This window comes from Nelusetta ayraudi, unplaced genomic scaffold, assembly GCF_046127955.1.
Source record: "Nelusetta ayraudi isolate G7.1 ecotype Tasmania unplaced genomic scaffold, CSIRO-AGI_Nayr_v1 ptg000050l, whole genome shotgun sequence".
In the NCBI taxonomy this organism is placed as follows: domain Eukaryota; kingdom Metazoa; phylum Chordata; class Actinopteri; order Tetraodontiformes; family Monacanthidae; genus Nelusetta; species Nelusetta ayraudi.
The window spans coordinates 8,034,346-8,053,726 of record NW_027466100.1 but is presented as its reverse complement, the minus strand read 5'-3'; the positions used below and the strand labels follow the sequence as shown (position 1 = coordinate 8,053,726).

The following is a 19,381-nucleotide window of genomic DNA, read 5'->3' as shown; positions in this document are numbered from 1 at the left end:
CCTCCCTGTTAGAATGTGAATAAACGGGTGTGGAGTCAATCAGTCATTCCCATGGCAGGATAGGCCAACATGGCAGGACATGGTCAACTTTCATAAAACAAACAAAAACGCTGATTCATGACGAACAAATATTAGCCAGCCAGCTAACATTTATCCGACGCTAGCTAGCTGGCTAGCAGGACAAATAAACAAACTTGGGAAGGGGGGGGGGCAACAGCGTTTCCCCTCCACCTCTCCAGCCCACATCACAAACAAATAACTTACCTTTCTCCTTCGCAAATTTTTCTTGATCGGTTTTCTTTTCCTTCCGTTTGTCCGCACCGCTGGGATAACTCCTTTTTGATGCCATAATGGTGTCTGTTTGTTTTTAATCCTCTCGCTAACGGGAACGAATGGTAGCTGTCAATCATTTACGTCATACCTGTGCGTCGCCGGCCCGCAACGTCACAACCTGCGTGACAGTGCGGCAAGCCCCCAGATGGCGTCCCATTCCTTTCAATGAAGTTGCTCACCCAGCGCATGGCTCCCAAAAACTTTTTGACTTCCGCATTGATGGGATAATAGAGCATGCGCAGTTGTGTCAGTGTGGAGACCGTCACTGACAGACGTGCGCGCTCACGAACCGTACAAAATTCAACATGGAAATCAATGTATTTTTTACGGAACAACTGACGATGTTTCAAAATTTTAGAAATAATAATAATAATAATAATAATAATGATAATAATAATAATAATAATAATAATAATAATAATAATAATAATAATAATAATAATAATAATAATAATAATATAAAATAGTATTATTATATTAATATACTATTATTTGTGTATTAAACAGGTGAGCAATGTGCCACTGAATAATAAATAATAATTCTTTGAAGCAACTCTCTATGGACCATAACAGCACTGCCACATATATTTTTTTTAATTAATAACCTCTTTGGAAAGCAGACAAAGTAATGAAATGATTGGTCTATTTTTTTCATCAGAACTAAAAAATTAAAAATAAAAACTGAACGATCTTGAAAGTTCCTCCCTTTCTCTTGCACCTGTCGACCGGTCAACTTTTGGCTTCACTACAGTGTTCGAGAAAATGCCGACCTGTGCTGCAATTAACTGTGTCACCCAACAGGCAAAGGGTGCAAAGGACCCACGTTACTTCGGTAAGAATGATTAATGAAATGACTGTAAGGCACTTTTATGCCGCTGACGTTTTTACGTACGTACGTCCGTGTGTGTGTAGCTAACACAAATTTGCAAATATTTTGTCGTCCTCATGGAATTAAACAGCACACCATGTTAATTTATCAGCGAGTGCTCTCTCTGTTCATGCAATTCATCACGCTTAACATGTAATGCTGAATCATGAAAGCTATGGAGCAAAAAATAATAATTACATAAACCACGAGTGAAATAAAATGTGTCATTCATTCAATAAAGATTTCATTCATTCATCTCCTATACCCGCTTATTCCTATTCAGGGTCACGGGGGTCTGCTGGAGCCTATCCCAGCTGTCTTAGGGCGAAGGCAGGGTGACACCCTGGACAAGTCGCCAGTTCATCGCAGGGCCACATAGAGACAAACAACCATTCACACTCACATGCACACCTACGGACAATTTAGAACGTTCAATTGACCTCACATGCATGTTTTTGGAGTGTGGGAGGAAGCCGGAGAGAACCCACGCAGACATAGGGAGAACATGCAAACTCCACACAGAAAGGTCCCAGGTCCGGGCAGTTGAAAATGCCATTTTATTTCATTTAACAAAGCATATCATTATTTCATCATGCCTTTAATTGTTTTGTGGTCCTGTGTTTTAGTGCTTCATAATTTTATTCTGTTGTCAAATTTGCCCATCAAAGTCAGATTAGTAATCCTGTACATCAGTTTAAGGAAAACCAATTCTCGGTAATGGATTGCAGATCTTGTAGTGACCTGTTACAATGGAAAGAAATGTATACATAAGTACGTCTGTGTGCCCGATATTTTAGCTAACACTAAACTTTCTGCACAACTGTCTGCATTGTGTTCAAGCTTAAATGAGTTAAATATGTTTGCATACCCAATTTTAAGTAAAATTACACAAAAAAAATTTGGGGAATGTTTTGCTTTTTACAGCTTTCCCTTTGGGGACAGAAAAAGGTTGCACAAATGGGTGGAAAATGTGAGAAGAAAAAACTGGACACCCAATGACAACTCCAGGCTGTGTGCTCTTCACTTTGAGGAGAAATCTTTCATTTTGCGTGGTGAGAGAAAGTGCCTAACTTCAACAGCTGTCCCAACCATTTTTAGTTTCTTCAAATCAGGTAAGAGCATGGCTACCAAACAAAAGGTAAGTAAGTCACACACACACCCACACACACACACACGTGATTTTGGTGTCAGAGATCTTGGAAGAAGACAGTTTTCTAGTGATTCAGGAACCATGTGACAGCCATACTGTGTCTGATGTACATGTAGAGGTCACAAATGATGTACAGATCACCAATGATGAAGAGGTCACAAATGATGAAGAGGTCACAAATCATGTAGAGATCACCAATGATGAAGAGGTCACAAATGATGAAGAGGTCAGAGCAACAATGAAGGGATTTTACATTGACTGCTCAGTTAACATGTTCAATGTTAAAATATTCACATAAAAAAAACTTGAAAATCGTTAAGGCAGACGTAAAAAAAAATTTGTAAGAAAGTGTTGAAACTTATTTTGGTACTTAGTCACCAAAGGTTTTGCCCGCTCAGCCCTCACCAACCTTCTTGGATATCTGGTGAGCGGGACAGGCCTGGCCAACGCACACTCTGTACTGGGACTGCAGTGATTCACAATCACCGCCTACCCACACAGAAACGACTAACGCATGCGTTCCGTCCTGGACTGGAACCGTTCGTGGACGACAAGAAAAAACACCTTGGTCACTGTTATGTCTGGAAAAAGAACAATTACTTCTCACCCGATCTCCAGATTAGCACTTTCTCTCCAGGTTCGTTGGATAGACGTGAAGCCGATCAGATCCACTCTTAGACGCCGATCCTCTTGTCTCTGAATGCTTGGTTCGAGGTAGAGGGGGAACGAGGAGTTTCCTCTGTTCCTGGTCCGCGGCCCTCGACGTCCCAGAGTTTCACTGACGGGTCTCCAGCTATCCTGTTCGTGACACCAAACTGTTGTGGAAAAGAGCAAAGCTACCGATGCAGAAATGCTGAGTAAATAAGTAATTTAATGAACATGAAATAAATGATCGGATATCCGAGGCACAAACAAAGTACAACCAACAGAACAGATGCAACAGGTGCAACAGCTCGAATGAATGCCAGTGCAAGTGCAAAGAGAGAAGGAAGAAGAAGGTCTTTTATACAGTGGACCCGCAGGGGACGAGATAAGGAAGAAGGAGGGGAGGATGAGAGGAGACAAAACAACAAATACCTCACCCTGGCGGGCCACGAGGAGAATGTCTCCAGAAGGTTATACAGTGAAACTAACAGATTACACGGGAGGCCAAGAATACTTATTTTCCATTACATGGTTCAAGTGAACCGCTGGATTCCAGGAAAAGGCTTCGTCACAGTCAACCTAGTTAGACATAAGCTTTACTAACAATTAATTTAGCATGCTAATAAACAACGAAACAAAACTTTATCATAAAATAGGCGGCGTCCATTTTTGTGTAGGGGCATTGAGGAGAAAAACGTGCAGTTAACACAGACATGGACAAACCTGCTGCGTGTCTCTGTCCGGCCCGCGTGAAGCCAGTCATACCCCCCCAACGAAACTTTGTCGGTACATAACTTTGCCGAGTTAGGAGAGACAGCAGGCTCGATTTGTGGCAGTGGCACCCGTTCCGCGACTGCTGCGGCATTCGCTGCGACTGCCGGAAGTGTCACCGCTTGGTGCCAGAAGTGTCGATGCTCGGTGTCGCTAGCAGTCGCGGCATTTGTGGCATTTGCTGCGACCGTTGCTTGCTATTTGTTATTTTAATTTAAAATACCAGTACTTATGCTCCTTTATGTGCATTTAAGTGCCGTATTCACTTATTCTTTTACTTTATATGCACCTCTTAATTATATTTATTTTGTTTTCTTTACAATATCCACGTTTTCATTTACTCATATGATGTACTTCATCGGATCTGTGTTTATTATCCTCTTTTTGAGTTTGTAATGTCATAATTTCAATAGAAAAAAAAAATTGCTGCGACTGCCGGAAGTGTTGCTGCTCGGTGTCGCTCGCAGTCGCGGCATTTGCTCCGACTGTTGCGCACTATGTGTTATTTTAATTTAAAATACCAGTCCTTATTCTCCATTATGTGAATTTAAGTGCCCTATTCACTAATTATTTTACTTTATATGGACCTCTTATTATTACTGTACTTTATTTTAATATTTATGTATAATATTCATTTTGTTTCCTTTACAAAATCCACGTTTTCTATTTACTTATATGATGTATTAATTTTTATCAGTGTTTATTATCCCCTTTTAGAGTTTGTAATGTCATCATTTCAATAGAAAAAAAACTTGCTGCGACTGCTTTCGCAGCTCGGTGTTGCCAACAGTCGCAGCACTTGTTGCGACTGCCTGAAGTGTCGCCGCTTGGTGTCGCTGGAGATGCTGTTATTTGTGCCGCTGTTCGCTGGAGGTGACACTGTAAATGTTATAGGGATTTTACAAACCACTGACCATCTTATTTTTATTTATTTATTTATTTTACAAAGAATCTGATTGCTTGGAAGCAAAAATGTCCTTTAAATAATGTTAGATAATTGATTAATAGATCGATTGAGTTTAACTCCAGCCTCTCTCTCTCTCTCTCTTTCTCTCTCTCTCTCTCTCCCTCTCTGACATTTTTACATCATTTTCTCACTGTTGCCTGCCATCAGTGTTTCATAATTTTGAGGAACCTAACCCTTAACATAAAATTTTAATTTGTGTAATGAGTTGACATTTCTAGGTGATGAACTATGCCGTCTTTATAACCCTGAAGTAAGTATATTTCCACCTTTGAAACACAATGACACAAAAGAGATTGGAAGTCTTTTTAATAAACATCACTCCTCCTCAAATTTCGAAAACACCTTGAGGTGCATTTGGTCAACAACATGTTTGTTGAATAATTCAAAGTCTTCCTTTTTTTCGAATTCAAACATAAGCATTTCAGCTGATGAACATTCCTCATATCCACTCTCCCAGGATTTTAGTTCCACGAGCAGCTCTTTTTTCGTTTGGCTGTCCATGTGGAGGACAGCAGGGAGTTCAAGTGCACCCTCAAACTTTGTCCGGCGGCACCAGTCAGCTGCAGCAATGGCATGCCTTATAAGGACACTTTCCTGCAGTAAAGATGAAAACATGGTCCAGGTATTATATTGATGTAATTTCCAGCTATTGCTTAACATTTAGAAAGGAATTACTGTACACCAATAACAAATCTTTCATATTTCGTAAGTAAGAATTCTGTCTTTGGTACAGTATATTGAGCAACCTAAAATCAAATGTTCATTCACAGAAATAAGTAATGGGTATGTGATTGAATGACATTTGTTGGAGCTTGATCACTACCCTTAATTTAGTTGCCTACCAATGCCACAGTATAGTGAAGTGATGCTGCATTGTCTTATGATGACACAAACATACATCTTATGGAAAGGTTATATGGGTTTTATAAGGTTAATGGTATTTTTTGGAATCCCTCAGGTGGACCTAGGAGGTGGTGAGGGATCTCTTGATTTCCAATAAGACACCACTACAATCTTCTTCCAGAAAACCAGAACAAGATAGATGGATCGACTTAATCTGCCAGGTTTTTATTCAGCTCCACTGTTATTTTTTCACAGGAAAGAACTGATCTTGAAAAAAATATACAGATGTCCAGGCTTCAGATGGCATAATTTAACATTCATAATGTTCTGAAGTCTGGAATTGTGTATTGCCATAACGATTTCTGCCATTAGGTGTCACCATTGAGCAAGTTAAGCAAGTTAAGTGTGCTATGAAAGTATATACTTTTATAATAAAAGCTGTTATACAAAATTATTATTATGTTTCATACTAACAAGCAATATCACTTTCTGAGCGCTTATACTGTTAAGTGCAGTAATAGTAGCAGCAATTACCTCTTCTGCATTCTCTGTCTGCTCTTCCACACTGGAAAAAAAACCAAAAACATGTGTAAATGGACTGGTGCAAAACCACTATTTGCCACAAGTGGCATAATGGATTAGATAATGTCACATATTTGGGAGTACGCCCACAATGCAAATAATGTTGGGTACCTTTTCTCCCCCTTCGCAGATGTGCTCTTCAGAAGAATAGATTCAGCACGATAGCGACACATGTTGCTGTTGAGTTGCAACCACTGAATCAAAACCTAAAAACCCAAAAAAGGAATATCAATATTTGCAACAAGTGTGTAAAATAATAACAACAATAACCATTTTGAATACATCAGTCTTTTATAAATTCATTTTGCAGTGGGACTTGAAACTTTAAATCATGCTTTACTTTGTTGTAGTTGTAGTGTTTCTCAGAATTGTATTCTCAAAATTCAAAAAAGTCAATTTACAAACGCTTTTACAGGCATATGGCATTCGTCATTCACTAACTTTTGCTTTAAACATGAAGTCTTGTTGAAATTTAGAATTATTTGCATAACCTCATTAGCTCACCTCTGGCAAGAGGACATCAGTGACAAACAGCTGCTTCTCAGATACTGTTCCAGGCATGGATAGAAGTTTCTCTAAGCGCTGGCTCATCTGCTCTGTCTGGGTAACAAGTAAAGAAACATGAACATCCATCTATATTTGGCATGGTGGTCAGACACCGACAAATTGTGAGATGATATATTCACTCCCCCCACCTAAAGTCACTGAATGCATCATTTCAGTCATGTAACTAGCCTGTAATAGTTTCAAATTCTTTAAACACTTTATAACCCCCAAAACTGTCTTCAGGAACCCTGTGCTCTGTTATTTTTCATCCACCTTTATCCATGTTTTTGTTCTGAATAAATTGTATCTGTTATTGATTTTCTGAAAGTCAATAAAAATATACACTTATAAAAAGTAATTACTTGTGTCAGCTAACAGATGTGTTTTCAAAGTCACAAATAGTCTATATAACAACTGTAATTTATCTCCCTTCCCAGGGTGTAAAAAACCTTTGCAATGCGTGTGCATCTTTGCTGTTGAAATATTGTGTGATATTGTGCCGTCCTTAATTACAATGTTTGATTTTAGCCAAATAAATAAAGAAATAAGAATAACAATAACAAAAAGTGCAATAAGACAATAATAACAGACAACACCACTAACCTTCAGGTTGTTGAATACAGTGAAATTTTCACTGTATTGTTTCTTAATGGCAGGGTCAAACCCCCTGTGTCTCCACAGATACATTCTGTTGGAGAGAACCTGCCCACTCAGCAAGTTTATCTCTAAATCCTGTAGAACTTCAGATGCATATTTACAGTTAGATTAGGTTTTCACCTGCTGCAATCAGGGAATGACATTTATGAGACAAAACATAGTACAGCTCATTGAAGAAAGGTTCACAGTAGGCCTGATATGTCATTACCTTTATCTCTTCATCTGGCAGAATGTCGCCTACTTTAATTGACTGCAGGATGTTGTCTCTGTTTTAAACAAAACATTGCCAAAATTTAAAATGTTGCTTTGAAATAATACACTTTAAATAACCCAATGTATGTAATTGGTAATTGACAACAATATGTACATATAACTAGCATGATGTCTTGATTGATGATTGGGTAACATGTGTTCAAGAGCTAAGAATCTCTTGTGCAAATAGCTTTCTATGTGTTACAAAAGTAAGTAATCATTGATTACCGGGTTATTTAATTTGGCAATTGTTTATGTTATCCACAGGAATTCCTACTGCTGTGGACCCATAATGAAATGAAATATATTCTATCTCTAATATTTAATGTAAAGGAACTGAAAATGACTTGACACATTAAGGTAAATTCCTCCCTAATGCTCTTTGTCAAACTAATACAGTAATAATGTTGACTTCAGTGGCGGCCATGGCTCTGATATGACATTATTCTTACACATCTTGGATTACATGGCATCCGCAAAAGAAATCCTTTGATGTCCAGTCACCCTGAACACCAGCACACTGGAAATGCAGCCAATATTTGCAAACACTGCATTGAACCCATGCAAATGTCTTGACGTCTTCATGGAAAACACTGGTGGAAAACAAAAGTGGGAAAGCTTTAACAATAGTCTACAAGACAAGATGCACAATCAAGTTTATCCATTTCATTTGACTTAAGACAAAATGATCTAGACAACTGTGCTATGCTATGTCGACTAAGTAAAGCTATACCATGCAAATGAACTACAGATAAGCTGTCTTTTTTATCTACACACCTGGTTGTCCCAGTTGCTCGCTGGAACAAACATGATTTTATTTTCCATGCCAAGCAATGGCTGCTGGAGTCTTCTTGTTTGGCATCCGCTTCCTGCAGCCTTGCTTCTTTTTTTTTCGACCTTTAACTGGTCTTCTTTAGTCGGTGGGAAGTCCTGTATAACAAGACCTATGCTGTAACAATTTTTTTGTTACCAGTATAGATTTTTGACATATTAATTCATCAATTAGTCTCACCTCAGTATTCAGGTTTTTGATCATCTGGGTTGCATGGTGCAGTCGCAGAGTCCTGCACTGATTCAAGGTCAAGGATTCAAGTCGCCTTGACATCTGTAACCTCATTTTCAGCCGCCTGTTTTGAAAGAAAATAAATTACATTTATGAACCTATAGACCACACATGCACTGAACCGAACATAGTAGGAAACTCACAGAACACACAAAAACACCACAGTTGACGGAGTCCTGCTGCTTCCACTGTGGAGGAAACTTTAAACTCCAGCCTTGGAGTCCACCAGAGAATCTGAAGACATGTCTACAAAGGAAGAAGGTGGCCATCGTTTAGGGTTACCATACAGTTAAATTCCCTTTCTAATAAATTTGACATTTTAAATGAAATGCTACTTCCCCCTTTACCTGAGAAGGTCCATGTCACTGTCTTCAATCCTTGTGTAAATCACCAGGGAATCGTAAATTCGGATTTCTTTTATGATGAAGTCAAACACCTTTAAGACAATAAATGTGTTATCACTGCTGTACATATACAAATGTTTAACTGATTTTTCTAGCTCAACTTGCATGAGTTTATATGTAGGTCATTCTATAGATTATGGCTTTAGATATTCCAGCATCATTTAAGGTTGAAGAACAAAAGCGTTTGAGCCAAACTGTCACACAGAAATATTTACCTTTCCAATTCTATTAAAGTGAAACAATTAAATGAAAGCTTGAAAGTTTTGGTGGCTCACCCAAAGAATGAAATGGTTGCCTGTCTCTTGTGTAGAATGACCCACAATTCTTGGCAGGAAAATCTTGTCTGCGACCTGTAGCACGCCAATAACATGAGGTTTGACAAAACAATCAATCTTCGTAGCAGAAGTGTTTTGTTGTTTCGACAAAAATTCTCCTTTCATGAAAAAAGGACCTACGGGAATGTGTTTCAAAAGAGCATCACTGACAGCTCCACTCTTCTGCCATTCACGGTGCCATAAAATGTAGTCAAACTGACCCAAAGAACCACACTAAAAAAGAAAACATCACATCAATGTTTAAGTAAAATTTGTTCAGACGTTAAAAACATATAGGCAAGTAGGAAATTAAAATGTATTACCATGTGCTCTCGAGCCAGCTGTGCTACTCGATAGTTTACCGCCTGTAATTCAATATACGTGTTAAAAAACATATCTGAATTTCTGATAAAGAAATAAAAATGCAGACACTGCAGTAAATGTCATAACAACTCATTTCATTTCACCAGTAAAATGTATCTTCTCTTACATCATCAGTCAGCCATGGCATACGCAGTGAAGACTGTCCCAACAACTCCGGTGGGCAAACACTCCGAAGGTCCTTTGTAGTCAGTGGGAATCGCCGAGTACAACTGGCCAGGATTTGATGTTCATCCCGAGACCCACTGAAAAGTTCCTTCAGTTTTGCCTTCATAAACACATAAACACATAAACACATGGAATGGGAACTGTAATCACCTATAACTTATGGCTTCACTTTGGACCAAAGGAAAACTACACAGAGTGTGATTACCTTATCGTTTTCCCCAACAGCATAAGATTGTGCAACAAATGATGTTACACTGTGTTCCCAGGTCGGTCCAACTTGGGCAGACTGTATGCTCTCTCCTAAAAATAAAAAAAAATAAAAAAAATGGGGGGTTAGGGGAGAAATAACTCCTGAAAAAAATGATTTACATTGTCATACATACGTATATGTTCACCCCTTTTTGGGTCACACCAACAGGATAACAGACAGTTGTACATTCTTAACATTTTATCACTCTGTCTACTTTAATATTATTGACAATTACTCTGTAACATCATATACTGACCAAACTTACCAGCAGACTGGAGACCCAGCATCCCATACAGGCCAATACACAATTGTGTATTACACAATGCGTCCATTTCGGCCTTGAAAGCCCTGTTAATTTTTTCATTGTGCATGTCAATCAGCACCCTCACCGTCTGCTTAAAGTGTGCCTCTTTCGTCTGGCACAAAGAGTATTTCACAGACGCAAGTTCTCGATTTAACTGCTCTGCAACAGAAGAGTTAACTTCCGCTCTGAGGGTGGGACATATGTTGAGGCTTCTCATTTTTTCTTCTGGACGTTTCTGATTTTTCTGATGAAACCTGTCATACAGGGAGTATCTGTCATGAGTTCTCGTTATCGGATGTATCCCTGACGTTATGTCCCTTTCTGGCAGGAGTGGGAATGGGGACCTCAGGTTATTTATCCACTCCAAATCAACTTTTAGTTCTTTCTTGGCTGCCAGTTTGATATTTTCAGTTGTTGGGGCACACAGTCTTCCATCATGTGGTTGGAAGGATAACTGTTTTGTGCGATTATTGGTGTGCCGAGCAACCTGTCCAGCTACATCGGAAATGTAACAAGTGGGAAATTGCTTGAAGCTTAGCAGCCCGTCTGTGTGGTCTCTTGCCGACTCCGTCCAGAAGAGAAAGTTCAAATAATAGACAACACCATGCACGCAGGAAAAATGAAGGACACCACCTGAAGAAAAAAAACAACAACATGGAAGACTACATTAATATTATTCGAAGGTAACAACAAAACAGGAAATTCACAAAACAAATGATGACTCACCGCCGGCTTTCTGTAGCTTCACAAAAAGCTTGGGGTACACATCCTTAAAGTTTAAAAGCTCCTGAAGCCTGTTCATCATATCGGCAATTGACCCCTCAGAAGACACACCCACGGTGTAACAAGCGTCCTGGAGATCTTTTTTCTGAGGCTGAAAAAGAGCCATTTACATGATATGAAGCACTCATCACATCAGCATCTTGTACTTAACACCCAGAAAAAAAATATTGTGAGGACTGGCAACACTGCATGGAGGATTATAGTTAAAGTAACAAACTTTGCACAGTACTTTGCATACCTTTTTAGAGTCAATGATCTCAAGTATGATGTCCTCATTTAATTTTTTATTGTGATGCTTGATCTCATCTGTCCTTTTTTTTTTAGAGCTTTCTTGACCTCGGTTTTAGGGAGAATATTTCCCACTCTGGTGTTTTCTCCCATCCATGGTGCCAAAGTGGAGTGGCCAACAGATGTACAATATGGATTTGTTAGAGACGATCCTATTTGTGAAAAAAATGTTATTATTAATATTATTATTATCATTATTATTGATTTATTTTATTTTCAAAAAAAAATATTTATATAGCAACCATTTACAAAGGTTTATGGTTGGCATAATTTTTGCTCTATTCTCCATTTTTTATCATCTACAGCACGAAGAAGTCCGTTTAAATGTCCCAACTGCAAGTAAAATTTTTAAATTGATTGCAAAGGCATGAAAATCACACAACTTTTCAAAAAAAGAGCACATTCACTGCTATCAGTATGTTATTCTAACAAAGAGGCAAAGTATTCCAAAGCAACAACATTCAGAAGGAAGTTATGATTAAAAATTTCATATGGGCACGGGTTGTGTGTTTAAGTTATCACATATGCTTACATGGGACATCAAAGGCCAGTTTCCAATTTGCATCTCCAATCACCACAGCTGGGTGGTATCCACACTGGTAACAATAGTAGTCATATTTGAAACTAGTTAGGGACAAAAAATGGTGGAAGGCTCTCCTCACTAGCTGATGGTGGTAGTGGTTGCCATTGAAGAATGACAGAATGTCCAACATGCGTCCACTGGTTGTCTTGTTCTGTAAACACATTGAAGTTTTCAGTTAGTGTTTATGTATACGGGCAACTGTATTACACAAAGGATTTCTGGCTGCCTTACCGCCAAACCGGACAGCAGAAGCTCACACAGTGGCAGTGTTAGAAACACACGGTTGTTAAAGTTGTGGAATCCGGATGAATATTCTTGGAACCTCACAACATTTTTACAAACTGGGCACTCTTTTGTAGCGACAGAGACACCTGTCGATAGAAATAATTGTATCAATTTTTGTATCAAGTTTTTTTTTTTTAACAATAAATGAATGTTAATCAGGTATTATTTTTACATGGACACAAAGTCTTCCATTCTTTACCAAATATTGTTATATCATGATGTGGTTAAACATGCTTAACTATTGAATTTCTTTTTTTAAATTGACTGACCTTTTTTTACATAATTAATTCCATACACCATAGCCTGGGTGGTTGCTATTCAGGATGGATTAAGTATGGGAGGGGTGGGCCCTGGACAGTAGGGGCAGGTGTTCTCTGAAGGTTCAAGACATGATGGTGGTTGTTCCTCCTTTGTCCTGAGATGCACTGGTATTTCTTGCAGGCATGGGATGCGCTTTTGTGCTTTTAAGTAGTCTGTCATTGCACATATTTTCCGGCCATTCAAGTTCTGTGACTCACAGGTAACGCTGCTTTCTAGCATGTGACTTTCCAAGTCATCAATGTCATGCACTTGGATGTCAGAGGTGGCTGCTAGGGTGCCTGGCAACTCCTGGAAAATCCACCACATTCCCATCATGCGATGGACGCAGCGATGAGATTGTCCACTTCCCCGACATTGACAGTTCCACTGCCCAGCCACAGAATCAAATGTCACCCTAGTCGGCCCAAAGTAACACCAGTTGTCACTTTCATTGGTGAATATAGAAAAGAAGTGCCAACGTTTTGATTGTTCCCCATCTTCCACAAAAACTGGGAAAACACTGTCAATGCCACACTGTACTGCAGCCGTGTTCAGTTTGTCACATTTGGCCCCATTCAGATGACATCAGCCCTTTGCTCATCATGTCCTGTAGTGATCCACTTGTGAGGACTGCAGGCTTGATGTATGGTTTGGCTTTTGATGTCCTCTCCAGATGTGCACATTCTTTTCCTGGGTTTCCAGACGACCATGCTATTTGCATAAATCTTCTGCACTTGGGTACCTTGCAATCCATTTTCTGTGAAGTTGTGGATTTAATGACATGGATGGGGAACACAGGGCTATGGTCATACTTGGGTGTGACATAAATACCATTTCTGACATGAACACACACCATGGGTGTGTAGTCAATGTTGTGGACATCTTTAATGTGGCGTTTCAGATTCTTCTGGGCACTTAAAACAGCTGGACAGTGTGGGCAAGGAAAATGTCTATGGATTTAATGACATGGATGGGGAACACAGGGCTATGGTCATACTTGGGTGTGACATAAATACCATTTCTGACATGAACACACACCATGGGTGTGTAGTCAATGTTGTGGACATCTTTAATGTGGCGTTTCAGATTCTTCTGGGCACTTAAAACAGCTGGACAGTGTGGGCAAGGAAAATGTCTATGCCTGGACTTCACAAGCTGCGTTTCTCCTGTTGACTCATCTGAAATGTTCTCTGCTTTTCTTTTTGTAGTGCTCGGATTCTTTGCAAAATAAGAGAAAAACACAAAAAATGAACACGTAAACAATTATTTATAGCCATACTCAAAGTATAGTGCTTCTGCCCTGCACAGATACTGTAGCAGATGGGTGGTTCTGTAGGAGAGGATTATGGGCTACAGAGACACATTTTGCTACACAATGGGAAATGAAACTTATAACATTGCAGGTGAAAACACAACACTCTTCACCACCAGACACTCTAATTTCACTGATAGGGATTCAACAATTTTAGGGGAAGGAATTTGATTATTTATCACAACTGGCAGAACAGGGACACGAAATGGCATGCTGTAACATTCAAGACCTGTTTTGAAAGTTCTTGAGAATAAAAAAACAACATTCCAACACTGTTAATTAGGGCCATATATTACCTTTTCTCTTCTGTGATTCCATACCTGCAGGAGATAGACATTGTGAAAATGCAGTAAACATTAGGATAACATGACAATATAGGCTATACAATCAAGGTAATTTTATGACTAAAACATGTACCCCAAAATCAGAACTACCTAAAAAAAAATTATTAGCACGACATGACATGGCATGACATGACACGACAAAACATTTTCCCTTTATGAAGTAGCGTGTTGTTTTATAATGGTACTGAAAATATGGAGCATTTTGGTAAGACCTGTTGCCTACTGGCTCACACGAATAATTACCTGTTACTTTGAAACAACCTTTGCTGCCTATATGACCACATGTTTTGGGAGGGAGTCGTATACCAACACATTTAATAGAGATATTCAGATGGCTCATGCCTGACTACTTCAATAAAACATCTGATAATAAAATGTCTGTTTGTAGCTTCATTGAGAGGTACCAGTTGTAGTCAGTTTTTTTTCTATTTTAGTGCTTTGTAAAATTAATGAAATTATTTGTATTTCATTATTTACTTTGCATGCAGCAATCACAATTGCTTGGTTTTACTCTTACACACTGTCACTATATAAAGATCTTCCCTCCCTGCTTGTCCATCCAACTGCTGACTTAATTTTAAAAGAAAAACCTCCCTCTCATTTTTGAGAATTTTTTAAAATTTGGAGATGTTTTTTAAAATCAACATTAAATGTTTGCTGATGCCACATCAGAACACCTACCATGTATGGATTTTAAATGATTTCCAAATACAGCTGCCCGTGAAAATTCTCGAAAATCACATAATGGGCAATGGTAGTGACTTCTTCTTTTTTGCTTGCAGTTCTTGCAGAAGCAGGCCACCACAAATTTCTCTGAAAAATAGATTCATGCGATTAGTAAAATGCATTAATTTGTCAACACCCAACAGTATAACTAAATTACTAACACAATATGTATTCCCACTCTAAGCTCACTCAACCCTTGAATGTGAAACCCTTGATTGATAAACAAACACACTTGAGTAATAAAAGGAGCAAACTATTGTCAACAATGCCCTCTTGCCATACAGCACAAAGTAAAATTTCTTTTATTGACTGGTTCATTATTTTGGAATTCACAGTTTAATTAAGCGAAAACATCTACATCCTTATTTAATTTTAAGTCTAGACTGAAGTCCTATCTTATACGTAAAGACTCTATATCTTCAACTTAATGATTTCACTTTCACTTTGAGTCTTAACTTTATACTCTTTTTGTCTTTATTATATGGTATTTACCTCTTACCACTTTCGGTGTACATTTTTTTAAATCTATGCATTGCCTCTGTTTTATGGTGCAAATAAAATAAAATAAAATAAAAAATGATAATTATGATCATAAATGATAATAATAACAACTATTCAACATAAAATAAATATTTGAATAATAAGAAATAATAATGAAAATAAAGAGGGTTGTTTTCTTTCAACAAACCAATAGCTGACTTTGCAATTTTTTTAGTTCACCTCGCGATGGCAGCACTTGTGACCAGCGAGACGGAGACTAACTCCGAGATTTCGACCACTCCATCCCTCAACTCCCTCCCTCTCCCCCTCCCCTCCCCTCGTCGACGCCATCTCCGCGATTTCCATCGCTAGCCACCGCAGCCGAGACAACGCAAAATAAACAGAACAATAAATAACATAAACAAACCATTTTCAACACTTCAAACAAGGGACGATTGTTGAACCTCCATTATAATTAACCCCCCGGGTTACAAATACATTCAACTGTACTCCATACCTTCATTGTTTATAACAAAATAAATTGCATCTTTGACAGAACACACATTCAGGACCAGCACAGGCCAACAGTGAGGCAACATCAGAGAACATCTGATTTGAACCTGTGAAGAACAGCAGTGATGATTACTAGCACCCCTCCCCCATCACATCAGCACACCATCACCAGCACAACATCACATCAATGTTGAAACTAGAATTTAAAGTTGATGTCGCTAATTATTTAAACATTGAATAAAGTTTGTTTCACTATTTTCTTTCATGTAGCCTAGTTGTTTATACAACATCAAATTGACTAGTTAGTATTGGTTGTCGTTCTCACCTTCCATTCTCTGCGCAGGCAATTGAGAGAACAACTGAATGAAAATAAGAACTGGAAGAGAACTGAATATTATTATGTTTTCCACAATTCCTCTCCTCCACACATGCCTTCTATTTTAAACCCATTTTGACAGTTGATCTGGCCTAATGAAATTATGTTTGTGTTGTTATTATTATTAATAATAATAATAATAATAATAATAACAATAATAATAATAATAATAATAATAATAATAATAAAGAACAGTCTAAAGAAACCTATTTAGCAAGAAATTGGTCATTTTCATGTCAATGTTTTTGTTTTTTTAAATTAAATATAGAAAAAAGCCTTCTTCCAGGCGGCATGATTTCATTTTGAAGTTTCTTACGTGTAGTTTCCTGTTGCGAGCATTTTGACTTATCTAGGAGGAGCAATCAGTAATAGATATTACTATTTCAAACTAATTTGACCAACACTGGTCACAGGTAGCGGCACAGGCAGTGACAGATCTACCAAACAACAAAAAAGCATCTGCCACGTCGGAAACGAACAGCAGCATCTGCCCTGACCTGAGCCGTGACATCTCTGATGGCACCCCTAGAAGCCATGGCAGATTTCACGGGTAGTAACACGCAGTGGCACTTGCGGCAACAGTGACATGGTCAAGTATTCACCACTGCATACGCTTTCCCACACTTGAAAGGGAAGGGGCTCCACAAATCAGACTGAAGAAATTCACTCAGTGCATTTAATTGCTTTTATTCCACAAGAGGCACAGCACAGGTGACAAATCTTGAGAACATAAAAACAAAAAGACAATTAAAAAAAAAAAAGGTCAGGCTTACGATCAAATAAAACATATTTAAGTTAGCAAGTAAAGTTCTAATTCAGACAAAATGGCCCGATTAAAATATGAGCTTTTCCTCTATCTAGGTTAAAATAGGTTAACTCTGAAACACACTGCATTTTTTTTTTTTACTGTGTACCTTAAAGTGAGCCACCAACAGAAAAAGTTCAAATACAATCTCCAACACAAATGAAACCACTCTGCAAACAACAACCTCATAAAAATAACCTTTCCAAAATAAAACTTTCAACCACCGACTTTCTTTTAAAAGAAAACTTTCTACCCCCTCTCTTTACATCAAGCTCAGTGCCCCTCCATGTCAGACCAACAGAGGACTGTGATCAATCATCAACTGATATTCATCACACGGTCTGTGTCCCCATCTATAGGCATAGTGGTGTCACTGCACATCAGCAAACGCACAAAGCAGAGATTTTGTTTCATCAATGACTGGATTGGAATACTTTTATTAAAAAATAAAAATAAAAAAAAGATTGCAAAAATTAAAAATTTCAAAAGTTCACTAATATAATCTGTGTGTGTGTGTGTGTGTGTGTGTGTGTGTGTGTGTGTGTGTGTGTGTGTGGAGGGGGGTTGGGGGGTCAGGGCACTGAATTCATGCATCCAGGAATTTGTGCAAGAAAACACCTGCATTCAGACTTTAACATGAAAACTCATTGAACAGTGAGATGTCTTTTTTTTTTCATTGCTGCATTGTGCTTCCCTCGCTGAGCTGGGCGCATTGCCAGCATAAACGGTGCAAGTTTCATTCTCTGCTGAAATACAGCTAGGAAACATCTCTCCCCTTCCCCCTGAGTACACTTTAGGCTCCCCCATAAGGACACACATGCAATTAAACTTTAACATGAAAAGTCATTCAACACTGTGGGACGTAATTTTTTCTTATTGAAGCAAAGTGCTTCTCTCGCTGAACTGTGCACTCTGCAGGCATCAGCAGTGTGTTACGGCCACCGGCCGTCTCTCCTCCTCCTTCTGTCCCATTTAGCTTCTCCCTTTCTTGAATTATGCAAATCCCGGAGTACCCTCGCCACTCACCGATTGGTGCCCTTCTTGTCCTTCCTGCTGTTCTTTCAGATTCCATTCATTATGTGTTGCAAAACTGCTGGAAAACATCTGTTCTTGTGTTCACGAGCAGAGTTTTGGCTCTTGTACAAGAAAACACCTTCATACGCATGTCTTTTCTAATGCCGTTGAGTGTTATTAAAGGAGTAGCATTGATTTTGAACAACTTGAAAGCCATTCTGCTTTGAAAACAACTGGAAAACCTTTTCTATGATGTTCCTCAGCTGAATTAAGGCATCTATGTAAGTACACCCCTGCATCCAGATTTTAACATGAAAACTCATTCAAACACTGAGATTTCTTATTCTTTTTTTTTCCGTCACAGGCTTTTCTCGCTGAGTTGAGAGGTTTCTAAGAAGCAGCAGGAGTGATTTCTGTGCTCCCTTACTCTTAAAGAACTTCATTCTCCCTTTTTCTGAGCTGAATTAAAATATGTATGCAAGAAAACAGCTGCACGCAACTGTACATAGCTGTACACTTGAACACTCATTCAAACACATGAGTCTAGAGGAACAAACAAAACAAAACAAAGATTCAAATGTGACTGACAATACACCAGTTACAAGCATACATCAAGCAACAGAATACGCACAGTGCCCCTCCATCTCAGACCAAAGGAGGATTGTGATCAATCATCAACTGATATTCATCACACGGTCTGTGTCCCCATCTAGAGGCATAATGGTGTCACTGCAGCAGCAAACACATAAAGCACAAATCAACCACCCAAATGAATCCACACAACAGAAACAAGACGACGCTGAAGTTGGCACCACATTCGCCACGGTGCTTCCGCGTTGCTTCTTAGGTTTCGATTCCAACTTAAAAAAAAAGAAAGAAAATCCGCAATTTGACCGCTCGATGGCTGTGCTTATCCCAACACTTTTCAAACTATAAAACTCAGCAAATCATTATGTCTATGTTGAGGTGGATGTTTTTTTTTTCCCAAAATTATACAGTAAAAATGGACATGTGAGGTATCATTTGAAAAGCATGGAAACTCTACTATCACAGTCAGTTGACATATTTCACAGG

General features: G+C 38.7%; 1 protein-coding gene across 1 annotated transcript in view; it reads right to left on the bottom strand.

Moving 5' to 3' along the window:
- LOC142895699 (NACHT, LRR and PYD domains-containing protein 14-like) overlaps nucleotides 1-11,303 on the bottom strand; it is a 111,160-nt gene extending 99,857 nt beyond the window's left edge. The window contains exon 1 of the mRNA XM_076036917.1: nucleotides 11,225-11,303. Coding sequence (XP_075893032.1) covers nucleotides 11,225-11,303 — 79 coding nt within the window. The remainder of the gene's footprint in view (nucleotides 1-11,224) is intronic.
- Between the last annotated feature and the right edge of the window lie 8,078 nt (nucleotides 11,304-19,381).